This window comes from Camelus bactrianus, chromosome 10, assembly GCF_048773025.1.
Source record: "Camelus bactrianus isolate YW-2024 breed Bactrian camel chromosome 10, ASM4877302v1, whole genome shotgun sequence".
Lineage (NCBI taxonomy): Eukaryota > Metazoa > Chordata > Mammalia > Artiodactyla > Camelidae > Camelus > Camelus bactrianus.
In genome coordinates this window covers 35,143,135-35,159,194 of record NC_133548.1, presented here as the reverse complement: position 1 = coordinate 35,159,194, position 16,060 = coordinate 35,143,135, and the positions used below count along the sequence as shown (strand labels likewise).

At 37.4% G+C, this 16,060-nt stretch overlaps 1 protein-coding gene across 1 annotated transcript in view; it reads right to left on the bottom strand.

Moving 5' to 3' along the window:
* Positions 1-14,977, bottom strand: part of TSG101 (tumor susceptibility 101) — a 37,353-nt gene extending 22,376 nt beyond the window's left edge. The window contains exons 1-4 of the mRNA XM_074372264.1: positions 14,817-14,977; positions 8,871-8,955; positions 6,639-6,704; positions 3,233-3,396 (exon numbers count right to left, since the gene is read on the bottom strand). Of these exons, the coding sequence (XP_074228365.1) occupies positions 3,233-3,396; positions 6,639-6,704; positions 8,871-8,955; positions 14,817-14,858 (357 nt within the window). The 5' untranslated portion in view covers positions 14,859-14,977. The remainder of the gene's footprint in view (positions 1-3,232; positions 3,397-6,638; positions 6,705-8,870; positions 8,956-14,816) is intronic.
* Positions 14,978-16,060: the final 1,083 nt, after the last annotated feature.

The window sequence follows — 16,060 nt, the reverse complement described above, 5'->3', positions numbered from 1 at the left end:
ACAGTCATCTGGGTTATATCCAGTCCTTGATTATTTATGCTGCCATGAACATTATTGCAATGTTTCCTAGTATATATATGCACAGGTAACTCTTGTGCGGTGGTTCTCAACTAGGGGAGCTATTTTTGCCTCCCAGTGAATATGTAGAAATGTCGAGACATTTTTGGTTGTCACAACTGTGTGTGTGTTACACTACTGGCATCTTGTGGATAAAGGCTAGGGATCCTACATCCTATAATGAACAGGATAGCCCTCCCATTAAATAAACAATAAAGAATTATCTGGCCCATAATGCCAGTAGCACTGAGGCTGAGAAACCTTGTTGTTGTGTATATACCACGGAGTGGAAATGCACTTAACAACTTTACTAGGTAATGCCAAACTAATTTCCAAAGTAGTTGTGTTAGTTTTACTCCCATCATCAGTGCCTAAGAGTTCCCTTGCTTCACATCCTCTCTAACCCTTGGTGTTGTCAAATGGCAAATGTGATACATATATAATGGTATCTCATTATGGTCTTAATTTACATCGCCCTCATTACTAGCATGGTTAAACATCTTTCCATATGTTTACTGGCCATTAGGACTTCTCTTTTGTGAAGTACTTGTTTAAGAGTGTCATCTAGTTTTCTATTGAGTTTCTTTCTTTTAATGATTCCCTGAAGTTATTTTTATGTTCTGGATATTATACTGTTGGAGATGAGTATTACAAGTATATTCTTGCAATTTGTGGTTAGTCTCCTCACACTTTTTAATGTGTCTCTGATGAACAGTTCTTAATTTGCATAAACTCAAGGTAAAATTTAGTAGTCTTTTCCTTTATAGTAAAAGCTTTGCATCTTGTTTTAAAAAACCTCACCTACTGCAAGAACCTGAAGGCGGTCGCCTACATTGTTTTCAAAGTCTGATCTTTTTGCCTTTCACAATCTATCTGAAAGTGATTTCTGTGTACTATACAAATAGCAATTTAACTGTTCCAATTCCATTACTGAAAAGTTAACGTTATCTGCAATGATCTGCTATGATACCACGGTTACACATCAAGTGCCGATATACAGACATACCTCATTTTATCATGCTCACTTTACTGTGCTTCACAGATACTGCGATTTTTACGAATTGAAATTTTGTGGCGACTCTGCATTGTCAGATGATGGTTAGCATTTTTTAACAATAAAGTATTTTTTAATTAAGGTGTGAACATTTTTTTAGACATAATGCTATTGCACACTTAATAGACTACATAGCATAGTGTAAACATAAACTTTTATATGCGTTGGGAAACTGTACAATTTGCATCAATCACTTTATTGCAGTATTTGCTTCATTGTGGCGGTCTGAAATTGAGCCTCCAAGGCGTGCCTGTATAGTGGGTCTTTTTCTGAGTTCTTTATTATGTTCCATCTATCCATTTTAATATTCCTGTGACAACTCCATACTATCTTAATTACTAGTTTTTAAAAAATATATTTTGATATCTGCAGGGCAAGTCCCTTTCACTGTATTTTTCTTGGCTATTCTTAATCTGTATTTACATATAAATTTTAGATTTAGCTTATCAAGTTCACAAAATTAACAAATACACAAAGAAACAAAAATTTCTGTTAGGACACAGATCAATTTGTAGAGAACCAACATTTTTATAATACTGAGTCTTCTAACCCATGAATAAGGTCCTCTTTCCTTTGACTTAAGTCTTCTCTAATATCTTTCAATAAAATTTAAAATTTTCTCCAAATGGACTTGTACATCTTCTGTAAGGTTTATTCCTAAGTCAACAGCTTTAAAAATATATAAAGTATTCATTCACCAGTTCATTAATTCTCTATTCTGCTGAGTCCAATCTGCTACTAAACCCATCTATTGAGTTCTTAATTTCTATTACTGTATTTTTCAGTTCTAAGATTTCTACTTAGTTTGTTTTTAATATAATTCTCTATCTTGAACATACTAACCACAATTATTTTTAAGTTTGTATCTGATAACTGAGATATCTGGGGATGGTTGTGTCTTGCTTCTATTGTCTTTTTTTCCCTCTTTGTCCTGTCTCATGATGTACCCGGTAATTTTAAATTGTATGCTGGACACTGTTCATGAAAAATTATGCAGGCTGTATATATTATATTCCTCCAGCAAGGACGTTCACTCTATCCTCTGGCCAGCAGATATTGTGAGAATCACGTTAATATAATCAGGGCCTGAGCTGATTCAAGGCTTAGGTTTTCTAAGGCTCTTTCTGCCAAGTTCCCACTCCTGGGGTGTGTTCCTCCAGTGGTGCTGACTAAGAGCCTAGGATATTTATTTAAACCCCTCTTCCTTGATAAGGTTCAGAACTCCTATTACCTCTTCAACCTGGTACTGCTGAGAATTTGGCTGTGTTTTTCAAAGCCTTTTTAAAACCTTAGCTTTTTAGCATCTTGTCTTTGAAGTTTAGGAATTCAGCATATCCACTGAGGGGGAAACTCAGATTACCTGGCTCACTTCTTTGTAGCTTCCTTTTCTCCCAAATCCTGGCTCCTAAAGTATTGGTTGCCTCGCAAACAGAACAGCAACTGTTGTCTTTTTAGCCTTGTGAGACTGTTAGAAACTCTACAGACATCTTTGCCTCTAGGTAAGGCCTTCTGCCCAGATTCTCAGCCTCTCACCCTGTACCACCAAGATCAATAAATACTCTTAAGGAAAACACGCCGAACGCTGACTCATCTCTTTGCAGTTCCCTTCTCTATGGGATCTTAGCCCTGCAAGTCCTAATTGCCTCAAAACAGGTCTCCAAAGCCCCAAAGCCCTGCACAGATGTTTTGTGTACTTTGTTTCCCTTTTCCAGTTTTTTAATAGGAACTCCCAGAGCTATACTATGAGAGGCAGAAACAGAAGTTTCTTATTACTATTACTTCTTGATAGGAACACTTTGAGTAATGAGATTTGAACAGTTTCCCAAATTTATGCCACCATATCTTTAAAAATGCATTTCCAATATGTGAAGTCTGTCTAGTCTTAAAAGGTTCAACTCAAGCAAAGAAAACAGTGACTATGCATATTTTGTAAACTATGAAGCTCTACATAAATATATTTCTTTTGGAGAGCCTTTTCTAATTACCCAGCTCAGTGATTAGTGATCTTACATGAATTTATCTATCCTCCTTGGAATCTTCTTTGAGTGTTAACAAAAAGTAGATGCTAGTGAACAAAATATATAAAATACAATAAATTCGCAGAATACTGTTGATACTTACGTGTTTCCATTCATGTAGATAAGGAAGATATATCTTCCCATTAGCATCCACATGCTTTCCTGTTTTAATAGTCATTGAACTAGTAGGCTTAACAAAACAGATAGGGGGATTATATGGGTATGTGTCCAGCAGCCACAGGCATATTGGAATATTATATGTATTACCTGAGAGAGAAAGAGAAACTTCAGTTACTCTATTTTTATTTTTCAGTAATGGCTTAGGAAATAAGCAAGAAAGAGCTACAACTAAGCAACACTTTAAAAAAAATTACAACAAATATTTTATGCTTCAAGGTTCTGTTTAAGTGCAGTTTCTCAATTTTCAGTTTGTAAAATACGTCAGCAGGATTAAGGAGCTAATTGATCACTACTCTGCCAGCGACTGCTTGCTGCTGTAAAAACTTTATTCACAAATTATCTTTTGGTTTAAGCCATTCTCTGTTATTTGACTCTTGCCATTTCAGTTAATAAAGTTCACTGGGAAGGCATGTAGAAGGAAGACCATTATGGTGTCCTATCAGAAAGTGATACAAACTGGACTTGAAATTCGCTTGCCAAAAGCCAGACTGTAAGACCTAATCCAACTGCCAAGCAGATGCTGATTAGTGTCCACAGCTTGACCAATCAATATGGCATTTTCAGTAGTAGTTTCAGAATCAATGATGTCATCTCCTCCTCTTTGTTTTATGTAGTAGAATTTCTCTCAGTTGACGAATCTGACTACGTATGGTCAAACTGAACAGTATTTCAAAGGCTCCAATAGAGTTAATATTAAACATAAATCAAAGATTTTTCTTTGAAGCAACCATTTGAATCACCTAACATAATTCAGATACATTTCCTATCTCCCTTAGAAATAGTTTTACTTCATAAAAGTATATACACATAAATTTCAGTTTAAGAAATTAGTCATGGGACTTTGGATTTATTTCACACAAAAGTACTTTTACAATGGAAAAAAAAAATCCAAAAGTATATACTAATACATAAAACAGTTTTATTTCCACCACCCAAAATTCTTTGCTTTGTGCAAATGAAGAATTCTCCAGAATTACTTAGGCTTAGGAACTATGCCATAAGAAAAATAGTGAAGGAACACAGGTTTAGCTTAGATAAAATTTATGTGTGTGTGTAAAAGGGAACCCTTGTACACTGCTGGTGGGAATGTAAACTGGTACAGCCACTACGGAAAACAGTATGGAGACTCCTTAAAAAATTAAAAATAGAACTACCATATGATCCAGCAATTACACTCCTGGGTATCTGAAGAAAATGAAAACATTAATTTGAAAGGATATATGCACCCTATGTTCACTGCAGCATTATTTACAATAATATTCCAAGGTATGGAAGCAACCTAAGTACCCACTGATAGATGATGGATAAAGATGATGTTGTATATATGCAAAGTGGAAATTCCTCAGCCATAAAAAAAAGAATGAAATCTTGCCATTTGTAACAACAAGGATGGACCTAGAGTGTATTACATTAAATGAAATAAGCCAGACAGAGAAAGACAAATATTGTATGATTTCACTTATATGTGGAATCTAAAAAACAAAAGAAATAAACAAACAAAACTAAAAAGAAATAGACTCATAGGTACAGAGAACAAATAGTAGGTTGCCAGAGGGGAGGAAGGTGGGAGTAAAGAAATGGGTGAGGGAGATTAAGAGTTACAAACTTCCAGCTGCAAAATAAATGAATTATGGGTATGGGGGATTTAATCAAAATTATGTAATGTTCTGTATGGTGACACGTGGTAACTAGACTTATTATGGTTATCATTTTGAAATATATAGAAAAATCAAATCACCACGCTGTGTAACAGGAACATAGTGTTGTAGGTCAATGATACTTCAAAAACAAACAAACAAACATAGAAAAAGAGATCAGATTTGTGGTTACCGGAGGCAGGGACTGGCGGGGAGGGGAATCGTAGGAAGGTAGTCAAAAGGCACAAACTTCCAGTTATAAAATATTACTAAGAATGTAAGGTGCAACATGATACGTGTAATGAACACTGGTATGTGTTATATATGAAAGCTGTTAAGAGAGTAAATCCTAAGAATTTTCATCACAAGGGAAAAATATCTTTTTCTATTTCTTTAATTTTATATCTATAAGAGATGATGAATATTCACTAAACTTACTGTGGTAAATCATTTCTAGAGGTAGGAAGTCAAATCATTATGCTATATACCTTAAACTTATATAGTGCTGTATTTCTTTAATCATGTCTACCAGTTTCCTGTTTCCCTCTTCCCCACATATCTATTTCCCTCACCAGAACTTACTTCCTCAGGGCAAAGGCAAAGTCAGTAACAATGAATTTTACTTGACCCTCTCTAAATTTATCATATATGCTCTACAAAATACTGATGCTCTAGTGTTTTTTCCCCTCTGCCTGGATTGTCCCTTCTGTTATGAATGGTTGCTCATCCTTTAATACCAAGTTTGAATGTTATTTCTTCCATGATTTTCCCATGTGTTCTTGTTCTCTATAATCTCATAGCATCTTTATATTTTATTATTCTATAGCAGTTATAGAATACTGTAACTATCTATTTATTGTTTCCTCTATTTGTGTATGTTCTTCCAGAGAAAGTACATCCTTCATTTACCTTTGTATCCAGAGCCCCTAACCCCTATGCATAGCAGGTACTATGTAAAATCAATGGGTAAGTTACAGAGACATAGCTCTTAGCTAATTGCCAGGAATAATTAACAAACAGAGCTGTTCAAAAACAGAACAGATGCTCATGAAGCTGAATGCTCCATTATCATGGCAAGTATTCCAGCAGAGGGTGGCTGACTGGCTAATAGAGACATAATTTCCCATTATCAGCATTACATTCCTAAATAATAGTTATTTTTGGTATCTCTTTATTATATACCAGGCTCTGTGCTAAGTCCATTACATACATTATCACAAATGAATTCCTTTTTGAGTCAGGTACTATTATCCAAATGTTACAGACTACCATTGCCACAAAACTAACAGATTACAGAGTGAGAACTAAAACCCTACTATGCCCTGACTGTAAAGCTTCTATCTTAGCCACTATACTATACAGCATCCCACTGTGAGATAAGTCTGAATATGGTGGGAAGCTAAATTAGGAGGCATCTAAGATCCCTTTCTAGTTCTAAAAGTCTCTGATTTTACTAAACTAAACTCTTCCAGTGACTGAGGCACTTATTTGTTGACACAGCTTGTTAAAGAAGTGGAAAAAAAGCTGAAAATATTAAGTGCTGTTGCCAAATGAAGTTCAATTAGAAGTTAAAGTCTCTATATCATCATGAAAGTCATGAGAAAGTAGGCTTAATTTACTTATAATTCTTTGGCAACTAAATGTGATTTAAAATGCATCTATGCTGGAACATAAATCATATAAGACATTTACCTCTATAAGGCACAGGAATTGTTCCAGTGAGGTTCATTAGTTCCCTGGAACTGCCATCATTAAAAACTGAAAGGAAAGAAAATGATTTAATCAACGAGCATTTCCACAGATACTCCCATATAAGTTATTCTTTCAGAAACACTGGTGAAAACTCATTATTACCCTTGAAAAGGACTAACTTGTTAATGTTCATACATTTTATCCAATAATAAAGTATCCTTTGTTGGTTCACTTCATGGGATCAGCATTTGAATGAGTAAAGAAAAGATGCTATGAATTACTTGGAAAAATAAATGTGAATACTACAGTCCCAATAAGTATGCACTTTGGGTCCCCAACCAATGATTATAAAATTACTTAGAAATCACTCTTAACTGATACCATATTAAATGTTAACCTAATAGCATTAAATTTTAGATTTCTTAGATATTTATCCCCATTCACTGTCATTCTCAATCCCAACATAGTATTAAACCACAGTATTAAAAAGGAAAAAAATTTCCAGGCAAATCAGACATCTTCTTTTAATACAAGTATTTCTCACATCACATTAAGTTTTCCTACCTATAACTGACTGATTAACTAGGGCACATGATTTGTATTACATGGACTGCTATTATCTGTAATAATGATTTGGAATTAACACCGTACCACATAGGGGAAAGGCTGTAATGTGCAGTACGAGAACACAGAACTATACTGTTGACCTCAATTCTTTTTAAAAATTTTTAATTTTTTTTTAAAAATTGGGGGGGGGATTAGGTTTGTTTGTTTAAATAGAGGTACTGGTACCTCGTGCTGCTAAGTACACATTCTACCACTGAGCTATACCCTGTCCTCCACCTCAATTCTTTTACCTATATTGACAGCTATAAACTGTGCTGTAATTTATTCTGATTCTGTGCTTTTTTAAAAAGACCACCTTATTTAATTTTAGGGTTATATTTACTCTAAAAGAATGTTGATAACAATGATTTAGAACTTGGTCTAGCCATATAAAGTTATGTTCAATGATGCTGGAGTCTTTGTCAGTTTTTATGAACATATTTATTCTTTTAGTATTCAGTAAAAACTATCTGCTTACCATAATGTTCTAGCCCTAGTTTTATTCCCCCACTGAAGCCATTTTAAAATTAACTCTAATTTTGGTAATAAATGTTTTTTTGCAGATCTAAATACCATAGTACAGTCTGTGGCCAGGAGGCAGAATTGTGCCCTAGATTTGGGAGAGGACTTCCAGTTCATGTCTTTGTTGTTCAAGAAATTCAGGACTGATTCCCATCCTGCTGTCTCCCACTTCTGTCACCAGGCTGCTGTTTAAAAAGCCGTAGGGGTGAGTGGAGTTTAGAGTGAGAGTCTCAGCTACAAAATTCAGCTCTTTGCCCTCATCACCAAGGGCCTCATAATGGGCAGGAGGCAGCATGGGTTGTCCTTGGCCCTGGCACATTAGGTGTTTACAAGGAGACAGAGTTGGAGAGATTATGTTAGGATTAATGGGGACAAAAAGACTATTAAAAAAAAAACTCTAAATATTGTAATTTCTTACTTAAATCTCAACTTTATTTCGTCTCAATAGAAAGTGTACACAAACTGTAACCTACCTACTCTACAGAATTAAGGACACTAGTTTTTAAGTGTTTTCTTCATCCATAAAATGAAAAGAATAGTTTAGAATATAGTTTTGCAAAATGTGTTCTTAAGAATATAAAGGGATGCTCTGGGGAGGAAAAAAGAGGTTCACTAGTTAATTAACTTCAGAATATACTGAACAACATATTCTCTTCTCTCCCCTCTTGGTGAGGCACAACACATTAGCATATTAAAGGCTCTGAGAAATCTTGCTGCAAAGAAATCCATTTAATTTTGTTTAATTTATAAGTATTTCAAACTTAACCACAGACTCCCCTCCACCCCTTCAAGCAACATTCTTCACAACTATGGATACTATTTTGGGAAATGATGGACTAAACTATCATTAACATCACCTCTAGGTCTAAATTTACATAGTTCTATGTTACAGTAGTATTTTAAAACTTAAAATAACTAAACAAATATAAGATGCCATAATTAGATTTTGTAATTTCCTATCCTCCAACACTTTTTTTAGGTGAGAGTTCAGACCTACAATGAAAAAAACCAACAAACTTAAAAGGAAAATGGGAAACCTATAATCATTAATAAAAACAGTAAACTCAACGTACAGTACGTGATATTTTTATTATATAAACTCACCATATGAATCCAATACAGGTTTGAGATCTTTGTATAAAGTAATAACATTGATAGTTTCACGTACAGTTAGGTCTCTGTATTTGTACTGAAAAGGAAAATCACAAATGAATTTAGTTTAAAACTAATGCACATATTTTACTGCTAGGTTAGTTTTCTTAAAATTTTATTTTCTTAATAGCATTTTTCTTAAAAGTATAATGGTTCTGACTAATCATTAACATTAATTACATAAAGACTGAAAGAACCTCAGTAGCTTTCTCTCCTGCCATATATTCAAACCTTTACCTCCATTTTAGCTTTTTCCAACTTAAAAGGCCCTCTGCCAAATCAAACCTTAGTCATTCTTGAAGACCTAGCTTACATCTCTTTCCCTCTTCTTAGTGAATACTTCTCCAGACTTTCCTTTAACCCATAATGATCTCTTCCTTTCCAGCATTTATTGTCAATACCAACTATTTTGCAATTTATCATTTGTTATATTTTATTCTCATACTCCTGCCTTCTACCACTCCAGTCCAGGAAAACTAGGAATCTGGTGTACACACTCTTGGTAGATTAGGAAATCAGGAGATGGGGATCCCCATCTGGTCACAACACAATGAAGCTCACCAGTTGACAAGCTCCATTCGTGTATACAAAGCTTTCAATCAGCTTTTAGTGCTTCTTTCTTAAAAAGGAACATCCAGCTACTCCAAAAAAAAAAAAAAAAAAAAGGCTGCAAGAAGCACATCACTGACTGAAACAAACAGAAAGGAAGTAAGAATAAAAATACAAGGAGCAGAAGAAAATTTAAAAAGAATTAGGATTAATGACTTCAAAGAAAGAAGAAATGATACCATATCCATGAAACAAGAACACTCAGAGAAGACTCTTGGATATAAAAAAAAGGGAGAGTAGAAACAAAAGATTCAATAGAAGGATTAGAATATAAAGTCAAAGAAATCTCACAGAGACCAGCACAAAGAGACAGTGACAGACAGTAAGGGAGAAAATACAAGAAAAGTTAGGCAATAAATCCAGGAGGTCTACTCAAAGGCATCTCTTCTGTCCTGAAGCACCAATTTTTCCATGCGATGGGATCAGTACTATTAGCACAAAAACACTTTCTTCGTTCTCCTGTGTTATTCACACAAACACATTCCTGACCACTCTTCCCCCTCCATTTCAACCAAACTTCTCTTAGTGCCCCTTTACAACAAAAACTGCAAGGAGCAGCCTACCTTTGCTGTCTGTGATTGCCCTCTTCCTGTTCTCTCTACTTAAAACTTTTTATTATGGAATACTTCCAGCATATCCAAAAGTAGAATAGTATAAATCCCCTGCTTCAACAATATACCCAGCTTCAACAACAATCAGCTCATAGCCAATCTTATTAATCTACATTCTCATTCACTTTTCCCTCCTCCTGTATTATTCTGAAGCAAATTGTAATATCATATCCTATCACTCATGAATATTTTAGTACATATCATTAAAAGAATGTAAAACAATAAGCCCATGATACTAGTATCCCACTAAAGTAATCACTATTTCCTTATTATCCTTTCCTCATCAAATACGCAGTTTCATGTCACTTTTTGGTTTGTTTGAAAGAAAAGCCAAAAAAAGACCACATACTGCAATTTGTTAAAATGTCCTTTAGGTCTCTTTTAATCTATAGATTCTCTCCCACCCTCTTGTTTGATAATAGCTTTATTGAGATATAATTCACATACCATATAATTCACACATTTGAAGTGAATTACATAAAGTTCAGTGGTTTTTAGTACATTCAGGATTATGCAACCACCACCACAATCAATTTTAGAACATTTTCATCATCCCCCAAAGAAACGCATACCCTTTAGCAATCACCCTCTCATTCCACCAGTACTGCCCCCTTTCACCCTAGACAACTGCTAATCTACTTCGTTTCTATCAATTTGCCTATTCTGGACATTTCAGATAAACAGAATCATATACTATGTGGTCATTTATGACCAGCCTCTTTCACTTAGCATGTTTTCAAGGTACGTTGATGTTACAGCATGTATCAGCAGTTTGCTCCTTTTTATTGCTGAATAATATTCCAATATATTGACATACGACAGTTTATTTACCTACTCATCAGTGGGCCTATTTCTATTTATACTTTGAAATTTATTTGTGGAAGAAATCGGTCCATTTGTCCTACAGAAGCTCCCCTGGCTTGGATATTGCTAACTGCATTCCCTTGGTATAGTTTAATGTACGTGTTCCTATGCCCTTTGTATTTCCTGTGAATTAGTAGTTGGATCTGGAAGTTATGATCTTTTTCATTATTTTTCTAAATTTTACATTCTCACCCCCACTGTTTCTCCACCCCCGACTTCTCTCTGGCAAGATCATTTCACAGATGATGGTGTTTTTCTATCAGGTAGCACATGATATCTAGGTAGCTCTCTGTGATGTTAACAACCACTGATGCTCAAAGACTAGACCCATTTTCCTCAAACACACTCCAGTTAGGCTTTTGCACTTTCACTGAAACTGCTCATTAAGGTCACACATGGCTATATGCAATAGCCAATTCTCAGTCTTTACCTTACTTAACCTATCAGCAGCATTTGACCAAGTCGATTCTTTTGTCTTAAAACATGTTCTTCACTTGATTCCAGGACACCACTGCTTGTTTTTCTCTTCTCTGTGGCTGCCCCTTCTCAATGTCTTCGGTGGTTCTTTTTCTTCTTATCTTAATATTACTGAGTGCTAAGGCTCAGTTCTTGGTCCTCTTCTGTATCTAAACTCACTCCTTTGGTGATCTCCTTCACACATGGCTTAAAATACCATTTATACACTGATAACTCCCAAACTTAAAAATTCCAGTTTGAACCTCTTTCCTGAACTCTAGACACGTATATCCAATTGCCAATCTGGGTATCTAATGAATGTCAAATTTAATACGATCAAAACTGAACTCCTTATCTTGTCCCACACCCAATCTACTCCTCTTACAGTCTTCCATATCTATATCCTTCCAACTGCTCAGGACAAAAACCTTGATGTTATCCTGGATGCCTCTCTTTCCTACACATCCATGGTGAGTCTGTCAGAAAAATCCTGTTAGCTCTACCTTCAAAAATAACCAGAATCTGATCACTTCTCACCACCTTCATAGCTACACTCAGGTTACTGCAACAGCCTTTTTATAGGTGTCTGCCTCCACTCTACTTAACCTCCTGCAATCTAGTCTCAACACAGCAGCTAGAGAGAGCAATATTGTTAAACAGATCAGTGGCTTCCCACCATACTCCAAATACATGCCAAAGTGCTTACAGTGGCCTGCAAGACCCTCCAAAATCTACCATACCTTTACTTATTGCTGTTTCCCCCTTGCTCACTGCAGTCCAGCCCCCTTAGCTCTCTTTGTTGTTCCTCTAATGCATGACAAGCTTCTGTCTCAGGGCCTTTGCACTTGTTTTTCCTTCTTCCAGGAATGCTCTTACTCCAGATTGTTCCAGTATGCTTCCTCGCCTCTTTCAGGTCTCTGATCAAACAGACCTCAGGAAGGCCTTCCTTTACTATTCTGTAAAACTGCAACCCATCCTATCTTTACCTTTGAGCACTATCCCTTCCTACTTTACTTTTCTGCAAAGCACTTATCACTCTCTAACAGCTACTTAATGTACCCATCAAGTTGTTTATTGCCTCCTATGAGAATTTAAATTCCACAAGTGTAGAGTCTTCTGTCTGGCTGTTCACTGTTATATCCCTAGAACCTAAAACAGTGAGGAGTGCATGACAGTCTTAAATGTGTCAGCTCTTTTCTACCTAGTTACTAGTGACTCCACCTCCAGGAAGCTGTAGATATATTATGTAAGAATACAGGTAGTTGTCTGTGTGAAAAATTCAAGTTATTTGTATAAAGCAAGATGGACTAACAGTATAAATTTACCTCTGTTAACTACAAAAATGATGACAGAGAAGGGTGTTAAACTAAAAGCTATATTTAAGTTGGAAGCTAAAATAAAATGCTCAAAGGAAAAAATTATCTGTAATAATATATAAAAAGATAATATAATGTTGTATGTCAATTATATCTTTAAAAAAAAAGATAAGGAAATGGCCCAAAGTACCATGATGAGTGGTGGAGGTCCCACAATCAGATAAAAATTAAAGGCCCATCACCCTAGCAATGTGTCCAGGGTCCCTGGTACCAGTTCCTACACTGGACCACACCCAACTGAAAGGATAACACCTGAAGCTAGCCCTCTACCAGGAGGAAGTAACTCCACAAACTGCTCCTATTATCCTTACTATTCCTACCTATCTATTCACAGACTTGACAGAAAAGATGCTGATACTCAGAACTGACAGCACCACTTGTAGGAGACTCAGTTTTTCAGACATTGGGCCAAGAATCAGAAGAAAGACAGAATGCCCTCTCCCACCTCTTCCCTATGTCCTTTTTCTGTTCTTGGGGTATAAAGAGAGTGGAGAAAAGGGAATGCAGGTGGAGATATAAAGTATCTTCTAAAGATGTTCTGCCTCTGTCTCTGAAGGCAGGTTTCTCTAGAGGAAGTTTAGGAAACTTAATTATGGTTTTTAAAATTAAAAACCAGTATTTGAATATTCTGGTCCTTATATGTAAATATTTATACAAATATGTTAAGGAATAAACCTTAATGACTATGTTATCAACTTAAAAGATCAAAAATAGTACGGAACAGATACTCTTCAGTTACACAGTACGTAAAACAAAGTACTTAAAAAAAAGTGATATATAAATGTTACAACACAGAGCTGGGCCACAATCTTCCAGGGCTCCCCAAAACCTCCTCTACAATTAAGGGTAACTACTCTATTAGAGAAAACCAGAAGCCTAGAAGATATGATTAGACAACCAAGAGAAGCTTTATTTCAAAAATCACTTTACTTTCTCTTTAGAGGTTACTCTTCAACCAAAGACTTCGGGGATGACTACTAGGGGACAAAGGTATATTTTTCAAAGAAGTAAGTTTATACATAATAATATGTTTTAATAATACTGACAGTTGCTTAAACTACTTTGCTTTCTACCATTCTGACAAAAGTATCTAAAAGCTAACCCGTCTAATTGGAGAAGATTGAACTCTCAGCCACTTCACATCTTATTCCAATTAGCTTGGTAAACTGAAACAAAGACAATCACTCAGTTCACACTGGTTGGTGTCAGGTACCACATCTGAAGTAGTTGTCATAATAATTCACAGCTTTAAATACCAAATGCCTATCTGCTTTTTAAAAAGTGAAAAAAGACGCTAGTATTGAACTGTTAAGATCACGTTTCAAAACAAATAAATTCGCGTTATAAGCATACAATTAAAGGTAGTTACTCCTAACAAATAAAAGTCCCTGAAACGGTAACAGAATTCTATTTATTTCCCCCACGGTAGTGAGGTACTGGTGTTTTGGCTTCTCAGGACATTTTTACTTATAATTGAGCCAATTCAACCAATAGTTACTGACCTCCCGCGGGTGGGCTATTGAGCCGCGTGAGGAATACAAACTGAGAAGGACACAATCTCTGGGGGCCGCAAGGGAAGGGCGAACACGGACGATCCCTACACTGGGACACGAGTGGAGGAGTGCCCCAGATCGAGAATTAAGTACAACTCTCTCTTTGTGTTTATAAAAACTAAGACGAAAACTACTGCCCCACAGACAGCTCCAAACTCTCCCCGAAGAGCGGAGGGCGGGCGGCAGGTGGCAGGCGGCAGGCGGCCTCCGCTCCGCGCCTTTGTTGACTGTCGCCGCCCCCGCCGGCCCTGGCCCGGGGATTCGGGCACCAGGCGACAGGCATCCCTGGGCTGGGGGCCGCAGGGACGGCTGAGGGCTGCACCCAGCTTCGGGCCCGCCCTTGGGCTCGCTGGGCTGGTCGGGCAGGCCCGGGCGGCGCGGAAGGGGACGGTGGGCGCGCGCCGAGCGACGAGCGCGCCGCGGCCTCACCTTGGACACCATTTTCTTGAGCTGGCTCTCCGACGCCGCCATGGCGGCCGCCTCGCGACTCGCGTCCCCACTGGCAGAGGGTCAGCCGCTCCAGGGCCGCCCCAGACAATCGCACACAGAGGCGCCAGCCCCCCACCCCCCCGCCTCTAACAACAGGAAGTCGGCCACCACCACAGCGCTTCCGCTTCCCTTACGTCACTTCCGAGGTCGGCGACCGAGGCAGAGCTTGGGTTGGGCTCCGCAGGCCAGGTCAGGTTCGGATGAGGGCAAGCCTGTTCCTAGGGTGGAAACCCTGAGCTGGGGTAAGATAGGCAGGCCTCTCACAGTTGCCCTTAGACTAAGAGAGCAGGTGCAGGGAAGGGAAAGAGATACAAAGATCTTGCCAATGAGCAGTGAGGTTTAATGACTGATTCATCAAGTGGGAAGGCACTGGACTGGTCAGAAAACTGTTCTGCCATTGACTTGCCCTCGTGACAACAGCAAGCAAATGCACTGCTAGCTCAAGCTTCAGTTTTTTACGACCCTAAAAGGAGAGGATTGCATTAGATGATGCTCAGGGTCTCTCCGATTATCAGGTTCTTTCTTATTTTTAAGCTTAAAAGTTATTCATATTACATTCATAAGGGCAAAATACAGAGCCCTCGTTTCACAGGAAGCCAGTCATTTTTTCTCCAGGAAACCATTCCCCTAAATCAAACCTCTCCTCTGTGCCCAGGCATAAATGATAATACTGGCTACCTTCTACCTTGGACTCTTATGTGTCCACTATTAAAGTCCAACTGGTCCTCTGTCAAAGTTCAAGTCTTCGAGGGCAGGCTCATCTTCAGATCCTCGTTGCCTTGAACAGTACAAGAGTAGGTACTCTAACTTAACTGAATTTCTACTACTAATAAAAGTCCCTCGTGGTCATTTATGTTAGTCATTTCTATTGCAAATCACCACATGAGTACAGTGCTGTTCAAGGTACTGTACAGCCTGGGTTTGATGGTGTGAAAGTATGATCATTTAAAAGATTTTAGCATAGTGCTACAGAGGAGCAGACTGGTATTCTCTAAATTGGCATCTAAATGAAGGTCACATACACAAAGAGGGACTAACTGAAGATGTGTAAGCATCACCATATACACTGTAGCCAAGACACACACATGAAGGCTATTCCAGTATGTATCATTTTTTTGGAATATACACACCAGATGTTCATTAAGCATACAGCTCCAGTCAAATCAAACTATAGGGCAGTCTGT